The 26,244-nt window shown below is 43.0% G+C and overlaps 8 protein-coding genes across 8 annotated transcripts; 3 read left to right on the plus strand and 5 right to left on the minus strand.

Moving 5' to 3' along the window:
- Window positions 1-288: 288 nt before the first annotated feature.
- On the minus strand, window positions 289-4,933 carry SAMD00019534_074260 (hypothetical protein; the record flags this gene model as incomplete). The annotated part of the gene is made up of 7 exons (XM_012897123.1): window positions 289-799; window positions 858-1,415; window positions 1,481-1,597; window positions 1,665-1,830; window positions 1,893-2,385; window positions 2,460-2,777; window positions 2,849-4,933. The coding sequence occupies 7 exons, from the start codon at window positions 4,931-4,933 to the stop codon at window positions 289-291; spliced, it is 4,248 nt and encodes a 1,415-aa protein (XP_012752577.1).
- Window positions 4,934-5,538: 605 nt separating this feature from the next.
- Window positions 5,539-7,528, minus strand: SAMD00019534_074270 (hypothetical protein; the record flags this gene model as incomplete). The annotated part of the gene is made up of 2 exons (XM_012897124.1): window positions 5,539-5,559; window positions 5,624-7,528. 2 exons carry the CDS (start codon window positions 7,526-7,528, stop codon window positions 5,539-5,541), a joined length of 1,926 nt encoding a protein of 641 aa, XP_012752578.1.
- A 1,080-nt stretch (window positions 7,529-8,608) lies between these two features.
- Window positions 8,609-10,765, plus strand: SAMD00019534_074280 (hypothetical protein; the record flags this gene model as incomplete). The annotated part of the gene is made up of 2 exons (XM_012897125.1): window positions 8,609-8,703; window positions 8,779-10,765. The coding sequence occupies 2 exons, from the start codon at window positions 8,609-8,611 to the stop codon at window positions 10,763-10,765; spliced, it is 2,082 nt and encodes a 693-aa protein (XP_012752579.1).
- Window positions 10,766-10,819: 54 nt separating this feature from the next.
- SAMD00019534_074290 (hypothetical protein) lies at window positions 10,820-13,311 on the minus strand (the record flags this gene model as incomplete). Its single annotated transcript, XM_012897126.1, has 6 exons — window positions 10,820-11,433; window positions 11,511-11,761; window positions 11,828-12,135; window positions 12,199-12,495; window positions 12,563-12,679; window positions 12,793-13,311. 6 exons carry the CDS (start codon window positions 13,309-13,311, stop codon window positions 10,820-10,822), a joined length of 2,106 nt encoding a protein of 701 aa, XP_012752580.1.
- Window positions 13,312-13,631: 320 nt separating this feature from the next.
- SAMD00019534_074300 (hypothetical protein) lies at window positions 13,632-14,399 on the plus strand (the record flags this gene model as incomplete). Its single annotated transcript, XM_012897127.1, has 4 exons — window positions 13,632-13,697; window positions 13,820-13,903; window positions 14,001-14,263; window positions 14,333-14,399. 4 exons carry the CDS (start codon window positions 13,632-13,634, stop codon window positions 14,397-14,399), a joined length of 480 nt encoding a protein of 159 aa, XP_012752581.1.
- A 603-nt stretch (window positions 14,400-15,002) lies between these two features.
- SAMD00019534_074310 (hypothetical protein) lies at window positions 15,003-16,079 on the minus strand (the record flags this gene model as incomplete). The annotated part of the gene is made up of 6 exons (XM_012897128.1): window positions 15,003-15,152; window positions 15,247-15,381; window positions 15,468-15,580; window positions 15,663-15,732; window positions 15,794-15,850; window positions 16,023-16,079. 6 exons carry the CDS (start codon window positions 16,077-16,079, stop codon window positions 15,003-15,005), a joined length of 582 nt encoding a protein of 193 aa, XP_012752582.1.
- A 3,808-nt stretch (window positions 16,080-19,887) lies between these two features.
- On the plus strand, window positions 19,888-21,180 carry SAMD00019534_074320 (hypothetical protein; the record flags this gene model as incomplete). The annotated part of the gene is made up of 3 exons (XM_012897129.1): window positions 19,888-19,988; window positions 20,082-20,217; window positions 20,281-21,180. 3 exons carry the CDS (start codon window positions 19,888-19,890, stop codon window positions 21,178-21,180), a joined length of 1,137 nt encoding a protein of 378 aa, XP_012752583.1.
- Window positions 21,181-21,439: 259 nt separating this feature from the next.
- Window positions 21,440-23,979, minus strand: SAMD00019534_074330 (hypothetical protein; the record flags this gene model as incomplete). The annotated part of the gene is made up of 5 exons (XM_012897130.1): window positions 21,440-21,667; window positions 21,739-22,173; window positions 22,250-22,330; window positions 22,408-22,961; window positions 23,025-23,979. 5 exons carry the CDS (start codon window positions 23,977-23,979, stop codon window positions 21,440-21,442), a joined length of 2,253 nt encoding a protein of 750 aa, XP_012752584.1.
- Window positions 23,980-26,244: the final 2,265 nt, after the last annotated feature.

Below are 26,244 nucleotides of genomic sequence, written 5' to 3' on the forward strand. Positions count from 1 at the left end.
TGAGTTATATAATATATATATAAATATGAATGAAGTAGGTAGTGTACTGACTAACTCTGACTTGATGCGAAGTTAGGTTTAGTGAGCGCGTGAATGAATGAGGTAGGGGAAGGCGTAAGTGTGTGTTTGTTTGAGAATCTGATCACTTCACGCTCTGTGTCCTGGCCCTCACACACTATTTTTTTTAATTCATGCGTTGGGTTTGTGTGGGGCTGAGTGATCACTCCCGACCAAGTTTGTGCCCGGGCTTTTATTCTGGACATTCTTGGTTTCAGATGGATAGATTGATCACATGTTGAAAGGCTGTGAGAGGAAGTCAGAGAGATAGGACTTGGACAGCTGTGAAGTTGGCGTAGACCCTGTCTTGTTGTTGGCGATGGGTTGGTTGACACGTCTGCCTCGAAGTGGAGTCTTGGCCTTGTTGTTGTTGTTGGGTTTAAAGGCCGCACCATTGCTAAAGTTGAGGTCGAGACTAAAGCTGAGTTTGCTGTTGTTTGTCATTGATGTTGTTGTTGGAGTGATGGTGACACCACCAGTGTGAGTGGAAGTGGAGGAGGAGGAGGTACTGTCGCTGAGATGATGACATTGTAATGTGAAGCCTTGAGTGTCTGATGCATGCTTCTGTAGGGTCATCTCAAATGTCCTCCATTCTTGTTCCATCGGTATATTATACCCCCTGTAATGTCTTAGGTTGGCAACATCCCATCCATTCAAATGATCCAAATCCATCTTGTCACTCCTCGACCACACTCCAACCTTCCTGTCATCGACCAGTTGGCTCCTCAACCTCTTCATCCTCCTAATATAATAATTTGTTAGTCCATCAATCCAATCGATCAATCAAACAAATAACATACTTTGGACCAATGCTGAGTATCTTTGCAATGTTGGCTTCATCTTGAACGAGCATGGTCTTGGTGTTGCTGCCATCTGATATTCTGCATTCGAGTCTACCTTTGAATATGACTTCATCGGCCGCATTGTCCAGTAGACATTGACAGCCATCACTGCTCACCAACGCCTTGTCACACACGTTGCAATAGTAGGCCAACTCCATATTGATGATTGAGGTGACATCTGCCACCACTCTGTACAATGTGGCCGGATCACTCTGTCTGTTGATCTGGGACAGTGTGGCTTTGACCGCGAGCTCTTGGTCACCACCAATGCCGACGCCTGCGCCATCCAAACTCCGATGCTCTTTGCCCTTGCTCGTCGCATACTGGACAACTGTAAAGTGAGAGTACTTGTTTGAATGACATGTGTTGCCGTTCTCTCCACTGACCAAGCTCATATTGTTGAAGTCCACCACCAATCCCTTGACCAAGCCAAAGAAGTAATCATTCAGATTGACCTCAATATCCTTGCCATCGACCATCGCCTGGTCTCTACATCTGATCTTGAGACTCAGTTTGCTGTTCCATTGAATGAGTACAAGTTAGGATGAGTCCATCATTGGAGAATGCGAGTGTATACATACCCATTGATCGACAGGACTGAGTGATGGGTCACAATTCCACGGAAGGACACGTAGTTATATACGCTGTTGTCTGAGTTTGGTTCATCACCAAGCTCAACATCCATCAACTCATTGATACTATAAAGTGATTGAATGAGGTGAGTGAGCGAATGAGCAACAGGATGGGCAAGATTCAATTACTTACTTGTATAATGTCACTGTTGGCATACAATAGTAGAAGCTGTCGAACAACTCCTTACTTTGTACCTTGACCATTGGTATATTGTACTTTGAGATGGACTCGTGGCCATACTCTGGACACAATCTTGTCTCATCAGTTGCATCACATAATACAATCGATCGTATTTGGACTTCATGGAGGAAGGATGAGTATGATTGATAAGTTTGATTGATGAATGAGAAGAGGACATACCATTGGGAGTTACGATGATCTTGGATTGGAAGGTACGACTGTTGGTTGGCTGGATGGTGCAGTGATCGATGTAGTAGCAATGGTTGGTTTGGAGGATTGGGAAGTATGCCGATGGTACATCGAATATCTTGACGTTGGGTGCGTTGGGTAGTAGCAATACGACTGATAGTGACATGCGTCCAAGTCGTATTATCTTGCATAGTAGTTTGAAGAACATTCCATGTTGATGTTGGTCAGCGGACGACAATGAGTTGGGGGAATCCATTAGCAGCTGTTGGAACACATTGAATTGCTCTTGGAAGAAGTGTGTCTCTTTGATCAATGTGTCGGTGGTGAATCGATCAAACACAAGTGGCGCCACCAAACTACAATCATCCATCGAGAACTGGATATAACTGAATGTCTGCGCCTGCTTGTCCTCATCAGTGTATCGCTCCAACACAATGAGGAACTTGTTGACCTTCCATATGTACTGCAAGTGGAACTCATTCAGCTGATTGATTGATTGAGTGATTGAGTATGAGTGATCGCGTGAATTGGTTGGGATGATGGTCCAATGATACTTACATCTGGAATGTGACAGACCAAGAATGAAGAGCAGTTGTTGTCCTTGATGTACACCTTGCCCCACTCATAGTTCTGTGGCTCCAACTCGAATCGACTGATGAGTGTGTACTTCTCTCCAGCCCAATAGCACTCGGACTTCATGATGGTTGGCTTCATGATCTGTGAGATCTCAATGATGATTGGAAATCTGGCATACTGATTGCTGACCTGGCATCTGCCAGCGTGATGTCGCACAATAGACTCATAATCATCTAATCTCTCCACCTGCTTGATATCAAATGCCTCCGCGATCTGCTCATACAACATGATGTCCTTGTACTGCAATGATTGATGGATTGATTGAATGGTGAGTGTGAGCGCACAGCGAGTGGACCCAGGAGACAACATACCTTGGTGAGTGTACTCTTGGCATCGGTGAATATCTTTGGGAACTTGACGACGAGTCGATCAAAGAGCTTGGGGAGGATGAATGAATCGATGATTGAGTACTTGTCACAGAGTGCACTCAACTCGGTTGATTGGTAAGGCTGGAAGTTGCGTAGTCGTTGATTGATCTCGAACGAAATAAACTTGATTGAGCTGCTCGTGCACATTCCAAAGCCTTTGAACTGTTTGTTGACGTACACGGTGTGCACGTTCTCCAGCTTGATCATTGTGCCAAGGCGCAGTCCACTGCCATAGAAGCCGCTACAGCGGTAGTGTGTGATGAACAGACGGTACTCGTCGTCGAGTAGGTAGTAGCCACGGTTGGAGCTAAAGTCTGCTGTGATTGTGCCAATGTAATCGATTGTTGAGGGCAGTGGATGAACACCACCCTGTTGGATCTGATTCGCCAGGTAGGCCGGACGTGTCTGATGCAGCGTGTTGATGACGAAGTACTGGCTTTCGTGCTTTGCTTCATACATGGTCTGTTTGGGGCCGGTGCCCGATTGGCGCACCAGTCTGAGTGCGCCAACACCCGTAAAGAGATATGAGTGGCCGACATCGAGCAGCTGGAACCATTTGGTCTGCTCGCCACTGAACAGAATGAAGCTTGGGCGTTGTGTGGCGCCCGTGTGTGTCTGCAGCTCCACGCGCAGTATGAAGTACTTGTGAATGTCGCTCGAGTGTGGCAGCTTGGCGTGCAGTATCGATGTCTTGGTGAGTACCCTGCCAGCAATGTTGAACGAGTTCAGGTTCAGGTTTGAGATCGAGGCAGAGGGCGCGAGAGGGAAAGTCTTGAGCAGATATTGCTGAAAGGTCGAGATATCATGATGTACTCCACTCTCATAGTTGTTGTAGCATCGCTGATAGTAATGCGACTCACTACGATACAGTACATGCATCTTCTCCACCTCGAGGTAGTTGCCAATGTGTGATTGTGTCGCGTTCGCCGTTGTTGTGTCTGAGCCCTCTATCTTGACGGTTAGCTGTGATCCCTCCTCTTGCTTGTTGTTGACAATGACCAGCCTCCAACTTGACACAAAGACAATGGCATCCATTAGATACACTGTGTCAGTGCACTTGGCCGAGAGCTGAAGGGGCACCTCACCGCCCTGGTCACGGATGACGAGGCGGTCCTTGTGCCGCGGGTCTGATGAATGAGTGATCTTGCCAATGAGCAGACGAAACATGTGGCTGTCCTCCTCGGGCATGGACTGGTCGAGCGAGGCATAGTTGGCGCGTCTACTTGACAAGTTCCGAATGCTCACCAGACGACTACGATACGGACACCAATCATCTTGCTCGCTCAGTCGATCGACGTGTCCCCTGAATGGGGAGTATGGTGTTTGTTGTCCTTGTCCTTGTTGTTGTTGATGATGATGTTGATGAAGTAGTCTTGGTGATGGTGGTATGGAGGATATTGGAGTCTTGACAATTGTGAGTGACCTCAATGACATTGGTGTCTGAGGTGTTGGAGGTTGTTGAGGCTGTTTGGGTTGTTGAGGCGGAGGTTGATGATTGTGAAGGTAGCCATACTCATTGCTTCCAATGAGGTATATGATCAACTTCTTTAGTATCTTTCCAATGTCCTTGTGATCGAGTATGCCCGATAGATTGACATGGGCACACTCAATCAATCTCAACAGCCATCGAACTACATGTGTATCGATGCCCATTGTAGTCATGGTTGTTTGATTGAATGAATATAACGATTCACCTCGAGGCGACTGTGGAACTGATGGTATTCCGGCGGTGTTGTTGTCATTGATGGTTGAGTTGAAGCTTGTGGATAGGTCTCTGTCTGGAGAGTTGAGCAACAGTTGATAATGATGACTGACAAAGTCGAGTATATTCTTTGTATAATGTCTACTGCCAGCTTGCTGTTGTTGACCACCTCCACCTACAAAGGTATGATGCGTAGGTGTACTCGTTATTGTAGTTCTCCTAAACTTGTAAGCATTATCATTATTGTGATTATTGTTCAATGTTGATGCTGTCGTCGCTGTTGATGTTGATGATATTATCGCTTCAATATCCTTTCGTTTAGACATTGAATTGTGTAATAATGTAAATATATGTATAAATAGAGAATGAAGACGTGAAGTGAAGTGAAGTGATGAGTGAAGGACAAGGGTTTGAATTGTTTACTTCAAAAGTTTGAATTACAACAACGGATTTCTTTTAATTTATGGGTTTGATAACCCACCAGCCAATCAATGAATCAAAGAATCATTGAATCAACTTGATGATGACGACTTGTTGTCAACAATGGAGGTTTGTAAACGTTTGAAGTACTCTACCAAGAGTAGATGTCCTCGCTGGTATGCTTGAAAAAGAAGAAGTGGAACATCATGTAATTTGTTGTAGCGACTGTTGTTTGTTAGGAGCATCTTGTCGATGAGTAGTTGTAGACATACTGCTCCATTGTATCCACTACCAATGCACATTGTATAGAGCTTGGATAGGCTTCCCAGTGACATAATGTAGTATGATACAAATGTACTGTCTCGTTTCTCCATGTCCAACTTGAGCATTGTATCCATATATGCCTCCAACAAAGGAATGTATCCACAGGCAGCTGTGTAAAAGAATGGTTCAATACGTGTCGGTCGACAAAAGTCATTGCCTTGTGAATGAATGACCCAGTCGATGGTATCTATGTGTCCTCTCTCAACACCTTGATAGAGATTCGTAAATGACCATTTCATTGTTGGATGATATTCCATGAGATACTGACAAACTTCCAAGTGTCCATTGATGGCCGCGTTCTCCAGTGCCAAGCTGCTGCAACTATGCCCCTCCCTTAGGTTCTCGTTAAGGAAGCGAACGAGCTCCAGATTGCCCCGTCGCACTGCCTCATCCAATGCAACCACTGAGAATGTGACAACCGGACCAAACTCACGCTGAATATCGCGGACTAAAGATACATCATTGAACTTTCGAACGATGTTCTCGATGGAAAGTGAGGATGTTGTTGCGGTTGGCTGTGCCAAAAGTCCAGAACTAAGCACATAGAGCACTTGCTCCTTCGTCTCGAGCATATTCAGGACTCCGAGATCAATTCTGATCAAGTTCCCAAACTCTGATATCATTGCCAGGACGTCGTGACGGGCTCGAACGACAGCATTTGCTACCAACTCCTCGAATTTAAAAAGAGTAGGGTCGTTGATACATCGTTGAATCAGCTGCTTGAAAACAGTGATGTCCTTGACCATCATGATCTCTGGAACTTTCAACAAGTTTGGGTACCTAGCATTGAAATTGCAAAAGTTGTTTGATCCAGAGATGAACTCTATCATCTCGATTGTGATGGTTGGCGAGAATAAGATACCAGTGTATATCTTGATGTTGTTGTATGATGCTAGTGTTCGCAGAAGCTCCATTGTGAGGATGGATTCGTTGATTGGGCCATTCAGTGTCCATATACACCTGGGACCAGCCTCATGCGCCTTGCAATTATCCAAGAGATGAAGGGCTACGTCGATGAAACCTCTCCTCAATGCCTCGGCCACATGAATTCCCAATATAGGCGCTTCCTTACGTGAAGTGGCCCATTGTGCCAGACCGATGTCGCCAAACGTCGCAGCGGCCAAGCACACAAAGTCAATTGGAAGATGTTGTCGATAGCGCTGTACCACTGGAAGTTGCCCAGCGCTTGACTGGGTGAATGTATACAAATCCTCGTTGGTATTGTCGCCTCCCCTTCGAGGGGCAAGCAAAAGATTGGTTTCCAGAGACCTTGCCAAAGTGGATGCAGAATGAAGATTGAAGAAGCGGTCAAGGAGTGTATAGTCGTTATGGTGCTGAACGAGGATATCATGAGTGAGGAAGCTGTAGTTGAAGCGACTGGTGGAGCCCCCTGTGGTGAGCACCTTGAAGAGATCGGGCAGCTGGTCACACTTCAACGTCTTCACCAACTGAATGTTAATGGCAATCTCCTTGCCACTATCGATGTTGAACCGGTAGCGCTGTGAGTGCAATGTCTGAAGCATCTTGAATGATCGACACTGGGCATACAAGGAGCCAATTGTTATCTGGCCTTTGATCGACTCACACAGTGGTTTGTACATGTGATTGTTGTCCATCTCGGACAACAAGAGTTCAAACATCTCAAGATGATCACGCTGGACGACTCGATGGATCTGTTTGAAGACGACATTGAAGACAGCGTTGTTGTCATACTTGCCATCGTTGTTGTTGTTGTAGTAGTTGTCGCGATGGAGTTTGAATAGCATACCCACCGCATTGATTTGATTGGCTTTGATTGCCCTGCGGATTAGATGTCCAAGACTGAGAGGGATGTCTTTTCCAGGCCTTGCCAAGACATAAAAGTCAAAGTACTTGATGAACAGGTCGGACCTGCCATATCGTAACATTGTAGATAGACACCGCTCCTTCTCAAACATATCTCCACGCATGATGCGTGTCAATGGTAGCGAGGCGGCCTTCATCAATACAACATGTATCTGATGCACATGTTGCAGTACTACCTTTCGAAGAACCTTGTTACGCAATAAAGTCTGAAGTAATCCATGTAGTAGTTGTTGTTGTTGTTGTAGTTGTAGTTGATGTTGTGGCTCCATCTTGTAGATGTAGGGTGTGTTTGTGCTGTTGTGATCTCCAAGTATGTGTATGAAGAGATCCATGGATCTGTACAACCAAAATTGGTAATGTGGGTGAGCTAACATCATCATTTGCAAGTCCAGCCCTGACTTAGATCAACAACAACAACAACAATTATTCATTCATTTATCATTCATTATTTGTTTATTATCACTTTCCAAATAGAGATAATTAAAACATTATATATAAATGTTTTTTCTCATTCCAACTGTTATTATTATAATGAAGAATTTGGCCTTGGCAATAAATTATTGGGAGTAGTTGATTTGAGCCCTTACTAACTATATAATTAACCATTCGTCCCTTTAATACAATTACAATATAACTAAGAATATAATCTGGTCTATTCATCCCATCTTAAGAATGGCTATCTATTGGTAGTCAACATCTTAAGAATTTGTTCGTCTAGTTATAAAATGAACCTACCAATTGTATTTCAAAGTGGAAGCCGATATTTTGAACAATCAGAGCCATTCAATTTAAAATTCAATTCAATCTAGCCATCTTAACTAATATCTACAAAATATCCTCATCTTAACTAATAGTCGACCATATGAATAGATGGAGATTGAACCAATCAAATATTTTTAACCTCCCATCTATCTAACTATCTACGTACTAAATACTCGAATAGTATTAGAATGAAATTGAACCAATAAGTTGACATTGTATTAATAGAGTTAGGTAGGTTAGGTTCTAAATTGAAGAACACACAATATTATGAGTTCTACACAATTTGTATACCATAGACAGTATGATCATCGTACCCACAAGTATGCTGATGGAAGGACAAGGGTTACAGTGTGCACCCATTCGAATGGATTGGACAAAGTGACACACACTCGAGTGAATCTCCATTGGGGCGACGCCCCCTTGCACAATGATAACAGATATTTTTTGTCGGTTCGCTGTCACTCACTGGATGCCGTTTACTTGAATGGTAGGCTCAAGTCATTCGGTTCATACTAGATATTTGAATCACTTTGACATGTTCGCATGTGATCTTAGCCCAATGTCGATTCCTATACTCTTGTATAAAAAGGGCTGACCCAAACATGTCAGATGTCATATCAATCAATCAATCAATCACACATATAACAAACATGAAGTTATTTGTTATTATATCATTTTTGACATTGTTGGTAGCAACTTTGGTCGCTGGATACCAGTGGGACAACCTTAGAGTTGGTGGTGGAGGGTAAGTAATCAAAGTTAGTCTTTCTCATGGGCTTCCTCATTTCTCAAACTTATACTAACTTATTCAATAAAATAGTTATGTAACTGGAATTGCAATTCACCCTACTACTCAGGATAGAATGTACGTTAGGACTGATGTGGGAGGTGCCTACAGATGGGACTCGGTGGCATCCAAGTGGATCCAGTTGCTTGACTGGGTCGGACCATCCCAAGCCAACTTAATCGGTGTCGATGGAATGGCACTGGACAAGAACTACCCCGACAGACTCTACTTGGCACTCGGCAAGAATCTCGGTGATGGTGGACTATACCGCTCGGAGGACAAGGGTGAAACCTGGACTCGTCTGCTCACCGCTCAGTTTAATGGAAATGGCCGTGACCAGAGATGGGGTGGTGAGCCAATTGCCGTCGACCCATTGGACAGCAACATTATCTACTGTGGCACCCGTGTCCAGGGTCTGTACCGCTCAGTCGACAATGGTGCTACTTGGACCAACTTGGCAAGTGTCCCTGTCGGACACACTGGCACCGACCCAACTGGCATCAGAATCGTGGAGTTTGATCCAAGCACCGTAGTCTCTGGCCACTCTGGCAAGATCTATGTTGGAATCGCTGGAACTGGAATCTACCGCAGCACTGATGGAGGTGCTACCTTTAGCGCGTTGTCAGGTGCTCCAACATCCCCACGCAGAATGCAAGTTGTGAATGGCATCCTCTTTGTCACTCACTCCACGGGTGTGTCAAAATGGAATGGATCCGCATGGACCAATATCACTCCATCAGCCAGTGCTGGCAAGGACTTCTGTGGTCTCGCTGTAGAAGCTGCCAACCCACTCAAGCTCTTGGTGTCTGAGAGATACAGCTCATTCAACAACGTAATGTACCGCTCGGTTGACGGAGGTTCGACATGGACCAAGATTGGTGCCACAGGTGCCGTTGTTAGCAACAAGTTCCGTGAGGCACAGTGGTGGCCCACCAACTGGTGGGAGGCAGCCACAGCCGACCTTGTCTTGAACCCATTCGCACCAGGCCAATTCCTCTACACTGATTGGTTCGGCGTCTGGAAGACCAACACTATCTGGGGCAGCACTATGAACTTCACCACTCAGGTTCGCGGTATTGAAGAGACGGTCGTACTCACCTTGACTGCACCACCATCAGGAGCCCTCCTCTTCTCGGGCATGGCTGATGTTGGAGGCTTCCGCCACCAGAGTCTCACTGACTGGCCCGTCTACAAGAACCCCAAGGCCGAGACCTTCAGCATTGACTTTGTCGAGACTTCGCCTGCCTTTGTAGCAGCACTTGATGCCACCGATTGGGATGGTACCAACTCCCGTCTGATCACCTCAACTGACAGTGGTTCTACCTGGACTGCCGCCGCACTTCCCTCTGGTACCACACTCGGTCGTCTTGCCTACTCTGCCACCAACAACAACCGTATCGTCTATGTTGCTGGAGGTGGTAGTGTCTACTACTCGTCTAACCGTGGTGTATCCTGGACTCAGGCTACCGGAGCCCCATCTGGAGCTGTTGGCCTCACCGACATTTGGAACAGGGACAACGCTCTTGCCTCAGACCGTGTTGACGGTGCCAAGTTCTACCTGTTCTCCCAAGGTATCATCTATGCAAGCACTGACTCTGGAGCCACATGGGCAGCCAAGACCACCACCGCCATCCCCAAGAAGGCTGGATACCTCAACGTGGTCACTGTCCCAGGCAAGGCCAATGAACTCTGGGTCGGACTCGATGGCAACGGGCTCTACCGCTCGACCAACGGAGGAGTATCCTTCACCAAGATCTCCTTCTTCCAGACCTGCTCGGGTATCAACTTTGGAAAGGCTGATCCAGCCAATCCAACAGTCCCCGCCACCTTTGCCTACGGCAAGGTCGGAGGTGTCTATGGCATGTACCGTTCAAGCGACTCTGGAGCCACCTGGACCCAGATCAACGATGCCACTCACCAGTTCCCATGTGGCGTCAAGTCCCTGTCGGGAGACAGGAACACCTTTGGCCGCGTCTACGTTGCCACTGGCGGATGTGGTGTGCTCTATGGCCAACCATAAGCACAACCTTGTCTGGACGACGATCCTTCGTAATAAACTTGCCATTGCGCTCATTTATTTATTGATCCATATTATGACGGTGATTGCTAGCCAGAGCACTGCGAGGAAGATGGACAGCCAGAGCATCCGGTCCTTCCTAAACACACGTCTGGCCATCAGACGAGTGGATGATTTGTCAGTCAGGCGGTAGACAAGCTTGATGGGCACGGCGATCTCGTTGGAAGTCAGTGGGAAGCGCTCATAGTCCAGCGGGTACTTGTAAGTGTCGTACACCGTGCATGATCGCGTGCCGTCATAGATCTGGCGACGGCCAACACTGGTCAGACTGCCATTCTCACTCCTGTTTGGTGAGAGTGAGGCAAGGATTTGGTCCTGTCTCTCTCTTAGTCCTCCACTATTCTGCACGGACGATGATCCAATGGTGAATGGGATGCGTCTCGACGATGATGAGTCCATGTTGGCCTCCAACACATCAGACACTGTGATGTCCTCGTAAAGTGTCATCAACTTGCTGGCAATGATCTCCTTTGTCTTTGGATTGATTGGCTTCTTCAACAAATCCCTCAATAGACATTGAACATTGTTTGACATCTGATCAGAGAACATTGATCTCTCCTGATTCTCCTTGATTCCAAATGCAATCAACTGTAATTCCAAGTTGTGGAGTACTAATATATGTTTGTTTGTGATTGTGTTAGCTTCGTACATCATCCATAATCTGCCAACATCCATCCATCAATCATACCTTCGTTGGACAATGCATCACCGCTTCCACTTTGCTTGTTGTTGCTGTTGCCACCACTCATTAGGTAACAATCATGCTTGTTGATGTGATGCAGACATGCCAATGTTTCAGGATGTAGAATGACATCCATTACCTTGAGGAATGTCTTGAAGTGGGTGTCCAGTGAGAAGTCGAATGACAACAATGATCGGACAATGAAGAATGAGAATATATATGAATAGAAGTAGTAGTTGTCCGTTATGTACTGCTCGCTACATGATTGATTGATTGAGTTAGCTTTCAACACATTCGTTCGTTAATCCTCATCCCAAACTTACGATATAGGCTCGCCTGGATCATTACTGCTGAGCAGTAACATTGATGTGGTCTTTGGTCGCTTTGCTCGGGATGATCGCCAGGGTGTCAGATAGGTCATCCACAATCTGATTGTTTGTTCCAGTGGCAGTTCAGAGTCATTCGGATCGAATCGCTCAAAGAATGACACCAAACAATTGAACAGTGGATATCTCAGTGAGTCTGCGAGCTGGCTAACAAACATTAACTGTGGCTGACATCTTGTGAACTCCTGGAAGTGAGTCAGAAGTATATAAGACATATCAGTGTAGAATACACTCGGTCGCTTATACTATTGATTGATTGGAATGTTAGTGAGTGATTGAGTGAACGGAACTATTCCATGTGTACATACTGATGTGAACAAAGGTTGGAACTCTGGAGTGATCTTGCTTATTGTTAGATTGGTTAGATTGTGACCAAGATAGCACTCAGAGATGATGCTTAGGAATGAGAGTGTCTGTGATTGATTGAAATGCTGCTTGATGTGCTTGGGATCCAGTGGCAAGAAGTGATGCAGGTAATCATTGAGCAGACGAGCGTATATAGCCTTCTGTCGCTCTGGTGATCTTCTTGACGTTGGTGATACAGGTCTGCCAGTGTAACTATACGTTGGTACACCCAATACTGATCTTATACTTGGGTTCTGACTCTGTGCCGTGTGTGATTGATTGGTTAGTCCTGGCTCGCTGGCCTTGGCATTGCATTTCATCACTCACCCAGTAGTCACCAAACAATCCAAAGGCAAAGAAATAGAGTTGGAAGATGTTGATGGTAATTGATCGTTTGTTGTTCTTATCAACGTCACACAGCATGGCAGACAGTTGTGGCAATGGCTGATTGGTATACAATCGATATGATATAGACCTCTGGATAATGGGTTAAGTTAGCAAATGGTCGTTTGATTGATGAAGTGATTGAGTGAGTGGACTTTGTGTAGTGTACATACGGGTACTCTATCCATTGGGAATAGATAAAGGTTCTGGTTGTTGGAGAAGTGAGTGAGGAGGAAACGGAAACACTCGGATTGTGTAGATAGTTGAGAGAGTAAGGCGGGTATCTCCTCTTCGGTACAGATTCGAATGATACCCTTGGGATCTTGACCATAGATCTTACTAAGGAATACTGGCCAATCATGATGCATTGATGTCGTCTCAATATACTTGTTCAACATAATCCTAAAGTCTTTAACATTGTTGAACTCGTATAATTGTTGTTGTACTTGTTGTACCTGTTGAACTTGTTGTTGTTGTTGTTGCGCTTGTTGTTGTACTTGTTGCTGTTGTAGTACATTGCCATTCATATAAGGTGATGATGACATTGCATGTTGTGCTTGTTGTTGTTGTATCAGTGGAGATGACAACATTGGTGAACTGTTATGCATCTGTTCTTGTTGAAGATGCTGTGGAATTGGTGATGAGACACCAACACTATAATAAGACTTGATATTGTTGTTATTGTTATTCATCATCGCGATGTTATTGATATAACTAAGTTAACTCAAGATCGATACAGATGAATGTACATTCATTCAAGTTCATTCAAGTTCATCTATGCAAGAGTTTGGCGCGCCTCAGTCGATTGAGGGGTTGTGTGAGTTGTGAGAAGTTCGAGCCTCGAGTACCTTTCGACGAAGTGTGTGTCAATCAATAGTCGTCATTCATTCAAACAAATATTAAACATACTCTTTGCAATTGGATAACTTGTTTGAATAATAGTAGATATAAATATTTATCCCATCAATAGAACAGATTATATAATTATAATAATAATCATAACTGAGCATATATGTCTGGAATATCATTGGCTAGATTGACTGAGGAGAGAAAGCAATGGCGAAAGGATCACCCATTCGTATGTATAGACAGATCGCAGGGCTCTTCAATGTGTTACAATGACTGTAATCGACATCACATGTTGCCCTTTGCTAACTCAATCATTCATCAACAACAACAACATAACAACTACAACAACAGGGCTTCTTTGCTAGACCACAGAACAACAAAGACGGATCGACTAACTTGTTTGTTTGGGATTGTGGCATACCAGGTATTACTGGTGTAAGTGTATATTATACATCATCAATCGGTAAACATATGATCACTCACTCAATCACGCACAATCAATCAATCAATCAATCAATCACATGATATATAGACATTGTGGGAGGGCGGTACGTACCCATTGACAATGGAGTTCTCTGAGGAGTACCCTTCAAAGCCACCAAAGTGTAGATTCCCAAAGGACTTCTTCCATCCCAATGTATATCCCTCTGGCACCGTATGTCTGAGTATAGTTAACGATGATGGTGATTGGAAGCCCTCAATCTCTGTCAAGCAGATCCTATTGGGTATTCAAGATCTTCTCAATGCACCAAACCCAAAGAGTCCAGCACAACAACTACCAATTACACTGTTTGTGTAAGTACTCTCCTCCTCCATTTAGTGATCATTGGATTAGTATTAACGCCCTTGTACATAAATATACAGCAACAATATCGAGGAATACAAAAGAAAGGTAAAGGAACAGGTCAAGCTTTATCCTCCTCCCGTATAATAAGAATGAATATAGGGTATCAACAAACTAGATCAATACAATAACAATGCGTAGTCCAATGTTCTCCAAACCTTCTTAAGGTTGTCATCATAACTATCAACAACTCGAGGTCAAGCCGAGAGAGACCTCGGCTAATTATTTGAATCGGTCCGATCACTTTGCATCATCTTCATCTTCACACGACTATATCAACCAATCAATCAATCAATCAATCAACCATTCATGGACAATAAGTATGACAAGCATTACATTCAAACATATCTAAAGTGTATTAGACGTTACATTTCCTGTTGGGGTGGTTTGGGTGGAAGTGCTGCGATAGTACCGTACTATTGTTGAGAACTTGGTGTTGACAACAATGACTACTAACTAGGGCATGGAAGGGGAGAGTTTGGTTGAATGGTTGCTTGGTTGCTTGGTTGCTTGGGGTGGGTTTGGTTGGACGATGAGGTGAATGAAATAAACATATGGTTGCTGCTTGCGCTGCTGCTGCTGTTGCTGGGGTCTGTGCTTTGCTTTGTGGCGAGAGGACTACTGGAATGACGAGTTGGAATGGCGGCTGCTCAGCCAGTGATCACTCCTCTTCAACGCTTGTCAAACATCTTATTGAAGAAGACATCTAGTTCTCTTCTTCTTCTTCATGAACAGTACTGACTTGATAGCTTCGTCAAACACCTGCTTAAGATGTAATGAGGTCTTGGCAGAACACTCCATGTATTTAACAGCCTTGATCTTTCTAGCCAGCTCGTTACCCTAAAGTTAAAAGAAGAAAGAGTGATGATGTAGAGAGTTAGTATGAGTGATTGATGATTGTGGTTGGGTGAATAAGCGATTGAGATAAACTTACCTGCTCTGTTGAGATTGGTCTCTGTCCCTGTGATTCGAGCTTCTCGATAATAGTCCTGTCGTCACGAGTATCCAACTTGGTTCCGACCAGAATCTGTGGAACCTCTGGACAGAAATGCAATACCTCTGGGTACCACTATAATAAGGAGGACGACGACGACGAGGAGGTGTTAATACATATGATTGATTGATTGAATGATTGATTGAATGAATATACTTTACCTTTGTCAATACGTTTTCGTAGGAGACTGGGTTTGTGATTGAAAAGCATATTAGAAATACATTAGCATTGGCATAGCTCAGTGGTCTGAGTTTGTCGTACTCCTCCTGACCGGCTATATTATTGTGATTATGATTAAAAGACTCAGTTAGTAAGAGATGGCAAAGAAGTTGGTTGAATATATTGTAGATATATACCAGTATCCCAAAGTCCAAGCTCGATATTCCTATCACCTGCTGTGAGATTGACTACGTAGTTATCGAACACCTATGATTGATTGATTGAGTTAGATACAAGGACTCAACAAAGTAATAATAATAATACTCACTGTTGGAATATAATCTTCTGGGAAACGGTTGTTGGCATAACTGATCAGAAGACAAGTCTAAATGAATGAAGTTCAACAACGAAGTATGTTAGTATCATGTACATTCACTCCGTTTGTAGTTGTTGTCGATGACACCATGCTCACGCTGCTTCTTCTAATTGAAGTGCTTCGCTCCATTGACATCAACCAACTCATCGCCACAATCTCGATTGTTTGTTATCTTGCTTACCTTTCCGACAGCACCATCACCTATAACTACAAGCTTAATGACCTCTGGCGATGACATCCTATAAATATTCCTATGTTCTTTAAATTATATTATATTACTCTGTAATAGTAGTATTCGGTGTTAGTAAGATGTCATTTATAATGCTGCTACAATTGATTGATTTGGCGAGATCTCTTGCCACCGTCTTCATCAACAACACAACAACAATGTCCAACAAGACAACTACAATAATAACAATGATGATGTATGATATGTAGAAAGATACCCTACGTGTAAATAACTAACTAAAGATAGAGAGAGAGAGAGATAGATACTCAAAAAGATATTAGAAATTGAGAGAAGAAGAGCGCGATGTGCACACTACCCACAGACACATGCGTCACTCTCTCAGACACACTCCACTCACTCAATTCATTCTTTCTCTCTCTCAGACAACTAAAATAAAAAAAAAATTGTGGTGTTGTTGGTGTGAGCTTGTTGGTGTGAGTGAGAGTGGGTTTGAATCGAAAATTAATAATAATTGAGACAGACAGGAGACTGGAGGGAGTGAGTAGGTGTGAGAGTGAGGTAGGGTGGGTGAGATAGTGCGTGAGTGAATGAAAGAGTGGGTGGGTGAGTGCGAGGGATGGATGGATGCCGACATCCTTGAACTGGACTGACTGTCTTTGTCAATCTTTGTCCTCTGTCCTTCTCTCTGACTGACTTTCTGGACCTCAATTGTTGTTGTTGGTTGTCAAGGGTCATCCATCATACTCCTCCTCGTATAATAACTAGCTAGTTATAAATGATTGTTGTAGTGAACGTTCGAATGGTGGACATGGAATGAAGATATGAATGAAAGATGATTGGAACAACAATACCTACTTTATGCTAAAAGAATCGATGGCGATTAATAAATAAATATCTGTGATGATGGTTGGTGATTGATTGTTTGGTTGATTGATTGTTTGTTTGATTGTTTGGTTGTAGATATATTCTTAGTAGTGTTTGAATGAAAGAAATGTTTACTATTTGATGGCAAGTAATAGTTTCTAACCCTGTGTCTGATCACTCACAGGATTGTTGCCCATAATTGAACAGAAAGAAAAAAACAAAACAATTTGGATGAATTGGATTCATGGATAAAGGTTCTGATGTGAGCTCCCCCTTCAATCGTTATCATAAAGTTGATAACAATAGATCACACAATCCCACACACCCCATCACATCTAGAATAGAAATACATCATCAATAACACATTTATATTATTAGATATATGAATATGTATTGAAAAGGGAAGGAAAGGAATTAACTAGGGACGTTTGTAGATCAACTTCATCATCATCGACACACAACCTAATCCAGTTTGGTAGGTCGATGGACAATTCAATCTTTCTCCACAACACAACAATAATCGTTCGAACGAACGAACATTGTGAACCTCAACACAGTCGTCAATCGTCAATAGACTATTCAACCCCGTCACGGTGGAGTTTGGACCATCCTTCGTCTCTACCTATCCATGAGGAGCCTTCTCCATGGTGGTCCATTGTGACATTTGAGAACAAAGTTTTGACGTACTTACCAAACTAGGCAACACCTGCTTCTAGTTCACCCGTTCCTTTCGCGACCACACAGATTTCCCGGCCAGACGTCAGCCCTGGGCCCGCCTGTGAGGCCAGAGACACGAGTTGTCGATAAATAAGGAAGTGGGGGTTGGTCGTTTTGGTGGAGCGACAATATGCTTCTGGAAATGCCAGACAGTCCGACCAATTGAATTGCTCGATTCAACAATGTAAAATCCATCACATTATAGACTGCCATCACATTAGCCTCATAGATTCTACATCAAAGGCCTCTCAATCTCGTTCACTCACTCACACTAATGTGTATGTTGTAGAGAAGCGAAGGGGGTGCCAAGGATTGAAGTTATCGATCCAATTTGCCAGGATGAAAAGGAGGAACCCTAAAAGCGACCAACTTGTCTTGGATTTAATAATCCCAATCCTTTTTCCATTATCTACTTATATATATTGTACATTATTATAACTAAAAAACTAAAAAAAAACATTATTAATTTCTAATTTATATATTAATTATTATTCAAATAATTTATTGAACAACCAATATGTATTAGTTGATCAATCCAACCAATCATTATTTATATATAATAATAATATAGATATACCAAATTTACACAAACATATTTTATTATATGTTATATATATTTAGACAACCAAACTATATATTGTTTTATTATTTAAATATTAATATTAATAAATGATCAAGCAAAGAATCAAGATGAAGTTACTTCATAGACGTAAGTTAAAGAGATAATAATATTTATAACTTTATTTCACCAACCCATAGCCAACCTTTATTGTTTTTCTTTTTGTTTCCAATCATTTTACATGTACCAATGGGGAAATGAATATCATTATTACAACAGTCGTTCACCATCATACAACTCTCCTGTCAACATTGTCATCACTAACTCACACTCAACACACACTCGTTCATATATAATATGGTGGAAATATTTGAACGTCGTCATTCAATCAACACAATACACAATGTCATTGTGAGTGTATCACATAAAATATATATGGTATACATGTCATTTGACTTGACTGTTATTTTATTACCAGTTATCACCTTTCTTTTTCTGTTTCCATATATAAATGTATCACATACCAATCTAGAATGTTGATTGGGATGATCATTAACAGCAACAACATCAACAACCACATCAACAACAACAACAACCACATAAACGACATCTAGTACTACATAAATCACATAAAGTACATTTATATACTGCACTGCAAAAGTAGTAGAAGCAGGAGGAAGAGCAATGTTTGTATTGGTCAAACTCAAATTAATTAATGTTATTATTGGCTCTCCAGCATTCGTTTGTTCAATCGTCGCCTTGAGCTTTATCAACCATCAGACACACAAACACACAAACACATATTATCACTCAAAGTCACCGTCGATTCGTCACTATAATCTTGTTCGTCCAGTAACTCCACACCAAGCTAGCGTTCAATGATTGCCAACAGACGGACAAAACCCTACCCTTTTATTTTTGATTTGGGTTGCTATCATACTTGGTAAAACGAATGGACGGGTCCGCCCAATTATCGTAGGGACCTCCGATGCCCCTTCCAAAGACCAAGGCTCGAGCATCGAATGGATGTGGAGCATGTTCATATTCGTTGCCTAATAAGGCATAGAGTGTGCCTGTCCGCCATTCATCCCACCACCCCACCACGCTCTCACTAAAACACAACACAACAAACTAATAATACCTAGCCAAGTATGCTTGTGTGGAGGGTCAATCGTCAGTTTTATAGTTTTGTTTTGTTGTTGTTCAATAGCAAGTCAAGTCAACTCAACTCAACTACTACTACTGTACTATAGTATTATTATTAATGTTCCACTTCTTCTTCTTTTGCAAACAAGTTTGTGTGTTGTTTACATGAATCTAATCCCTCTCACACACACTATTATTATATATAAATATTTACTGTACCGTCTTATTATTGCCGACTATAGTCGCGCATATCCATCTTAATCTCTTGTTAGTTATTCGTCTAACTAAACAACATTTTGTTGTTCACACATCTAATAACAGCACCAACCAACAAATAATAATCCACATATATAAATATATATATACAAAGTGGACTACTTCCTATTTAAATAATTGTATTAATTTATTGTTGTTATTTATTATTAATACCAAATAAGTTCCACCTTGGAACATCATAACATTATTATTTATTATTAATTATTATATATATTATTACAACAAAAAACATCATTAAATATATATATATTCTAACAACAACAAGACATGTATATAATATCACATAACAAAGAAATGAACCTTTATCCAAGCAAGCCAACTACAGAGTATTATTACTATCCAACAAATAGTTCCAAGACAAAGTTATATGAGATATTGAATAATGCCAATTTAAGGTAACATCATTCAATCATTCAATCATTCAATATCAAGTTTGTAATTCATTTACTTACTCACTTTTGAATAATTACTCAATACCTTATACTTAGAGCTGCCTTTGGTTCATTCTTGAAGAGCCAGTTCTGCTTAGAGAACCTCCTTTGTTGGGAGGCCATAGAGTTATATAAGCATAAGAATGGAAATGCTTCAGAGATCTATCAAATGGCAGAGGATATATATAATAAGGTATGTTTGATTGATTGAATGGTCCATCAAAGTAGTCTAACATTATCATCCATATATCAATAGTTTATAAAAGTAAACGCAATATATGAGATCAATATATATGTTAAACAGAAGGAGTTGTTAAAGGAGAAGTTAATCAAGACATTTATTCTGCCGTCTCATCATAAACCAGGAGATACATCATCGTTACCAAAGAGGAAAATCCAGTATTGGACAGAAGTAATATTGCCTGCCATTAGACATTCAAACTCTATAACATCAACTATCACATCAACTCAATCACTACCATCAACATCAACAACAACATCATCATCTGCATCTCCATCCAGACCACTGAGCACCAGCAGCCAAAGTGCTTTCCAGACTGGTCCCGACTACTCCCATCAATTCACCTCATACTCCAACGACCCATTACAATCACAATCACATCATCCACTTAGCAACAGTACCGGCCATAATAATCAAATTGTCACAACTACAACCACTGGAGGAAGTCCCAACGGATACCCAAGCCCGAGGTTCTCCCGAAAGTACAACAGTCCATGCCAATCACCATTCTCCTCACCAGCCAACTCCCCAACACATTCACCCACAGAACAACAACAACTACAAGGTATCAAACCACCAGTCATCGCTGATAAGGCACCAACCAGTATTAGCAGCAGTGGCGACAAACAGATATACAATACCCAGACCCTGCCCATGAGTCAGAATGGAGGAAGCTCAGTACGCAAGTCATCCACATTTAGCAGTATAGATGAGAATGATCGAGCGGACATCTTCGAGGACTTCTTCACCGATGACTTCAACAGTGCCGATGTCCAGTTCGGTGTGCTACCTCACAAGTCCCTGTTCAACGATATCCAAGAGGAGCTGGAACAGATGATGATTGAGAACTCCCTTGGGGAGTTCCTAAAGTCCAAGGTCTACGTTCAAGGTCTCCAGGGTAACTCCCTGCCCTAGACCAGTCAGTCATCGTCCAGTCCCCATCCTAATATATAATCTTGTACATCTCGATTGGCTATTCAATCAACTACCGCACAAGTCCCTCACAGTTAGTTGGATGATCATTCGAGAAGAAACATGGTCCCTAATATATAATAAATATTAGACTTGTATTGATATGTAGCCAGATATCCACCCGCGATTGATTGATTGGTTGCCCTTTTATTACATATGATTGATTGAGTGGACCATCCAACGCCAACAGAGAGGCACACACTTAATGCTTGCTTGGATTCTTCTTTAGGACTGATCCAAACAGACCCTTGATCTGGTCAGAGCTCACAGGCATAGCAGCTTGGTAACATCTTTGTGAAAGGTCCTGGAAATGTTCATATTGTTCGATAAACACCTCTTCCAAGTGTTCCCATATCACAAGTATCAGCTTTGATTCCTTTGTTATATGCTTATATATATCGTGCAATGCCTTGATAAGTCCTTTCTCAATCTGGAGTATGTATGTATGTCAGTCCAACGATCAATCAATCAATCAATCAATCCAATCACTGTAACACTTACATTCTCAGTCTTGTACTTCTCCACCATCTTTTTAAACATCTGCTTTGAATGTGATTGTTGGAATTGAATGTCGGTCGCTGGAAGGGTCTGGAGGAGCTCGTCCATCTTTTGGAAGTATTCGTAGAGTGATTTGAAACGTAGGTCGATAAGGTAGTTGGTGTAGGTCTTGAGGTTATCCTTGTAGCGTTGTTGTGATGTCTCGTGATAGGTCTTTAGACAGGGCACGCCAATCTCCTCCATCTTTGTGGTCAGGTAATAGTAGTTCTCAACCATTGCGATGAATCTGTACTTGTCTGTCGATGGTTGCTTCTCGACCAAACCATCAATCCATCCATTCAATGCCACGACCACCTTGAAGTAGCTCGAGTTGATCAAAGAGTTGATCGATTCAATGTCTGCTGATGTTCTATACTTCTCCAGTGATGTGACAAATATCTAATTGGTTGGTTGGATGGTCGAGGTAAGTATGCTGAAGAGTGGTCCAAGTTAATCAATGTCGACGACATCATACGGGGAAGTGTTTAAAGTGAGGAAGTACTCCACATCGTTTCAGTGCAGGTTGAGTTGACTTGATTGAGTCCACTTGCAAGTCCTTGTGTATGCGTGAGAGAGGAGGGGCGTGTTAGATATCAAGTGTCAATCAATCAATCAAAGACAGGCAGGACTTACGATGAACTTGTTGAAAAGTGACTTCATGGTCTTTTGAACATCCGAGAGTATCTTGACGATGAAGCTGCTGTAGCTGGAGCCGAGTACAGAGTGTGATGATATGAATTGCTCGGTGTCAATCAGCATGGTGAGCAGGTAGAATGGGTTGATCTGGTCAGCCTTCTCCACAAGCTCCTTTAGTTCTGGAATGGCGCATTCAAACATCTCGGTCAGGATGTAGTTGAGAGGGTTGTCCATGCCCTCGGGCAGGATCGGTGCGCCAGGCGATTGCAATGCGCCCGGCTGTTGTTTCGATGATCCGCCACCGGTTGACATCTGACGCTGATGTTGACTCTGCTTCTTGGGCTCTGTGGGTGGGTCTGTAAACAAGAAGAAGTCCATCAAGAACAGCTGCTCCTTCATGATGGCATTCTCCACACAAGACAATCCGAATCTGAATGCCTTGTCCACTGTTCGCTTCTTTAGTGATTTGGCGGACACTGGTGTGGCCGGGGCCTTTGTTGGTGTTGCTGTAGCCGCCTCAACTGCTTTCTTGACGTGTGATGAGAAGAAATCTAATGAGTGAGAGATGACATGTTAGTCACGTGAATGATTGATTGATTGATTGAGTTGATTACCATTCTGATCCTTTGATTCCCTCTGGATTGAATGCTGTATTGATGAGAAGAATGGCTTGATCTCATGCTTGTAGGTCGATCGATAGGCCTTGATGTACAGGGGTATCAGTGGATGGAACTTCTCAATGTCCAGTTGCTTGAGCCAGTGAACCAAAGGTTTGTATCGTCCCAGTGAGTCAAAGTACACGTTGTGCTCGGGTAGGTCCTCGTCGTAGTTGTTGTCCTTGCTTGCGTCAGACAGCTTGAACTCACGCTCGATCAACATTGCAACCTTTCGCGAGAATGCCACCTTGTACGTCTCGAACACCTTGCGCTGATCCTTGACTGCGACCATATGCTCCATTCCGCTCTTGAGCTTGGTGGTGAGCGCCTTGCGCAGGTTGGTAGCGGCTTTGATGGCGGCGGTCAGGCCGTCTGGGGAGTTGAAGTCGGGGTTGTTGAGCGAGCGGATGGTGGCTTCGTCGAGTGTGAGCAGGTTGAGCAGGTACTCCAGGCTCTTCATCAGCTCCTTCTGATTGTTCGAGACGACGTTCATCTTGTTGTTCTTTGACTCGATGTGCTCAATGTACTTCTTCATCTCCTGCAACTGATTGTTATAATAGTCGATCCATGCGGTGACGCCCGTCAGGTGGTTCTCCTCGCGGTCCGTCAGCTGTCCGACCACTTCGTTGACGCCGACGGCCGAGTCGAGGATGCCCACCACCATCTCGGTCTCGAATGTCGAGAGCTGGCGACCGAGCTTCTCCATCAGCAGGTCGACGTCAGTCTCTGATGAGATGTAATCTTGAAGCAATGACTCTAGCTCATCCTCATCATCAACATTGTCGTCCCTCTGATCTGGTGTCGTGCTGCCACTGTTCTTTGACAACAACGTTGATTGAAGCAGTGGTGATGTGCTGGTCCTCTCGAGCATCCTGAATGCAGTAGGGCTGTTGTCGACCATCCTATCAGCCATCTCATCGAATGTTATTATTGTTGGAGGTGTACGATCTCCATTTATATTGTTGTTTACTATTGTAACAGAGTTCCTATAATTGTTATTATTGTTGTTATTATTATTGTTTATATTGTTGATGTTGTATGAAGATGAGTATCTCCTTGTTGACTGTGATAAGTCGTTGAAACTACTCATTGTCTATATATGTATATGTTGTATTCAATCAAGTACATGTATGTTCATCATCATATCATTGAATGAGTGATAGCCCAGGTTCAGGTCAATGTTTGAAATTGGAAATCCCATAAATTAAGAAAGTTTCCCCCACTTCTTCGAAAGATCTGATTCAAGCAACTTGAAGAGATACAATGACTTTTCAAAATGACTACGATCATTCAATCTTATTAATAACTTATACAAACATACAGATACATAATATATATATATACAACATGGATAATAAAAATAATAACAATAATGATACAGATACAGATAATAATAATACAGAACAGACCAAGTTGAGATCGAATGGATCTGATTTATCATTGATGATACAGGACTTGGAGTACTTTAAGAATCAACCAGAGAATCAATTGAAGGATAATGATGCATTCTTGTTACAAAAGCCACCAACTCCAGTGCCAGCACCATCATCACCATCATCATCACAACAGAAGAAACAAGCATCACCTCCATCAAGCCAGACTAGTAACAAGGGACAACAACAAGCAGGCAATTCATTGTCTACTACTACTTCATCGTCTAGTCTTGGAAGTAACACATCCAATGCCCTAGTACATGGCAATGTTACCGCCAACTCATTCGACGATTACCTCTTGGCCAAGCAAATCGATGGTGACCAACAACAAAGCATCAACAGTAGCATCGCCAGCAACAACAGCAACAACAACAATAATAACAACAATACTGTAACAATCAAACATGAGAACAAGGATCAAGATATGGCCAATGATGATGAAGATGATCATGCTGAAGAAGAGGAGGACGACATCATGTTCAACTTGACTCCATCATTCTCTCTCAATCTCGACACACAAGAGTTGATGTTTGTGTTTAGCCGTGACCGTGACGCAAAGGATGACAATGGCCACGATGACAGCATGTCACAATCGCAATCACAATCATATCAATCAGTGTCACTGCCTATTTGGGACGCGGTGACATCACAGGACCCTCGCCAGATCTTCTACTCGGCCACCAAACAAAAGGTCAAGCGTCCAAGAGGCATCGTCGTGCCAAACTCTAGAAAGCTGCAGCCAGAGGTCACAATCGATGATATGATGAAGGCTGGCTACCTGGTGATTGGCGACCGTCTAACCTACAGCATTGCCGGCCAGACCCACATTGGCCTGCTCATGAAGGATGGCTACATCGAGGATCACAACTGTGTCCGTCGACCATCTGTACACAACTGGATCATCAACATTCTGTCCAGCCTCTCGCCCGACAAGAACTATCATTGGTTCTCGCCATGGGACTCAATCTTTGTCAGAGGAAGATCACTCAACTTTATCAGAAAGGTGTTTGAGCGCGATCATCTCCGTGCACGCAAGTCAGTTGCTGCTGCTCCAAAGGCTCAGGTTCAAGTTCAGACAAAGACCAAGATGTCCGCCATGTTGCCTCCAGCTCCAGTGTCTAGACCACAACCTGCTGTAGTGTCTACTGATGCTACTGTTGTCAATGAGAACAACAAGCGTACTTTGGAGCAGTCCTCATCGCCCAACAAGAAGCCAAAGTCACTCTTTATCAAGAACCCTTCAGATGAGCACATCGATGACAATGAGCCAACACAATCAATGGACGTCGATTGTACCATCAGGATACCAGCCGACGATGAGTTCCAAGAGACATTGGAAGTTACGAATGGTAAGTCATTCAATCGACTAATCAAACCAATCAATCAAACTTACACTCAAATCAATCATGATTAGATCACGCTGCCACTCAACTTAGAAATGAGAGCTTCGACTCGGCGACATTGGCAAGCAACACAAGTGTACCTTTGTTGTATCAACCATCTCCTCCAAAGGATCATCAGCCATCACTTGTTGCTCAGGTCTCAAGCCAAACGTCCCATTCTCAAAATGCTCAACATCAAGATGATGATTATCAACCAATTCTAATGGAGTCACAGCCAACACCATCACAACAATCGCCTGCCAAATTGCCATCGCAACAACAAGCCTCACCATCAAAGGCATCCCAGCCATCCCAACAACAACAAGCTTCACCATCTAAGCCATCCCAGCAATCGCAACCAAA

The sequence above is a fragment of the Acytostelium subglobosum genome (assembly GCF_000787575.1).
Source record: "Acytostelium subglobosum LB1 DNA, scaffold: scaffold15, whole genome shotgun sequence".
NCBI classification, from domain to species: domain Eukaryota; phylum Evosea; class Eumycetozoa; order Acytosteliales; family Acytosteliaceae; genus Acytostelium; species Acytostelium subglobosum.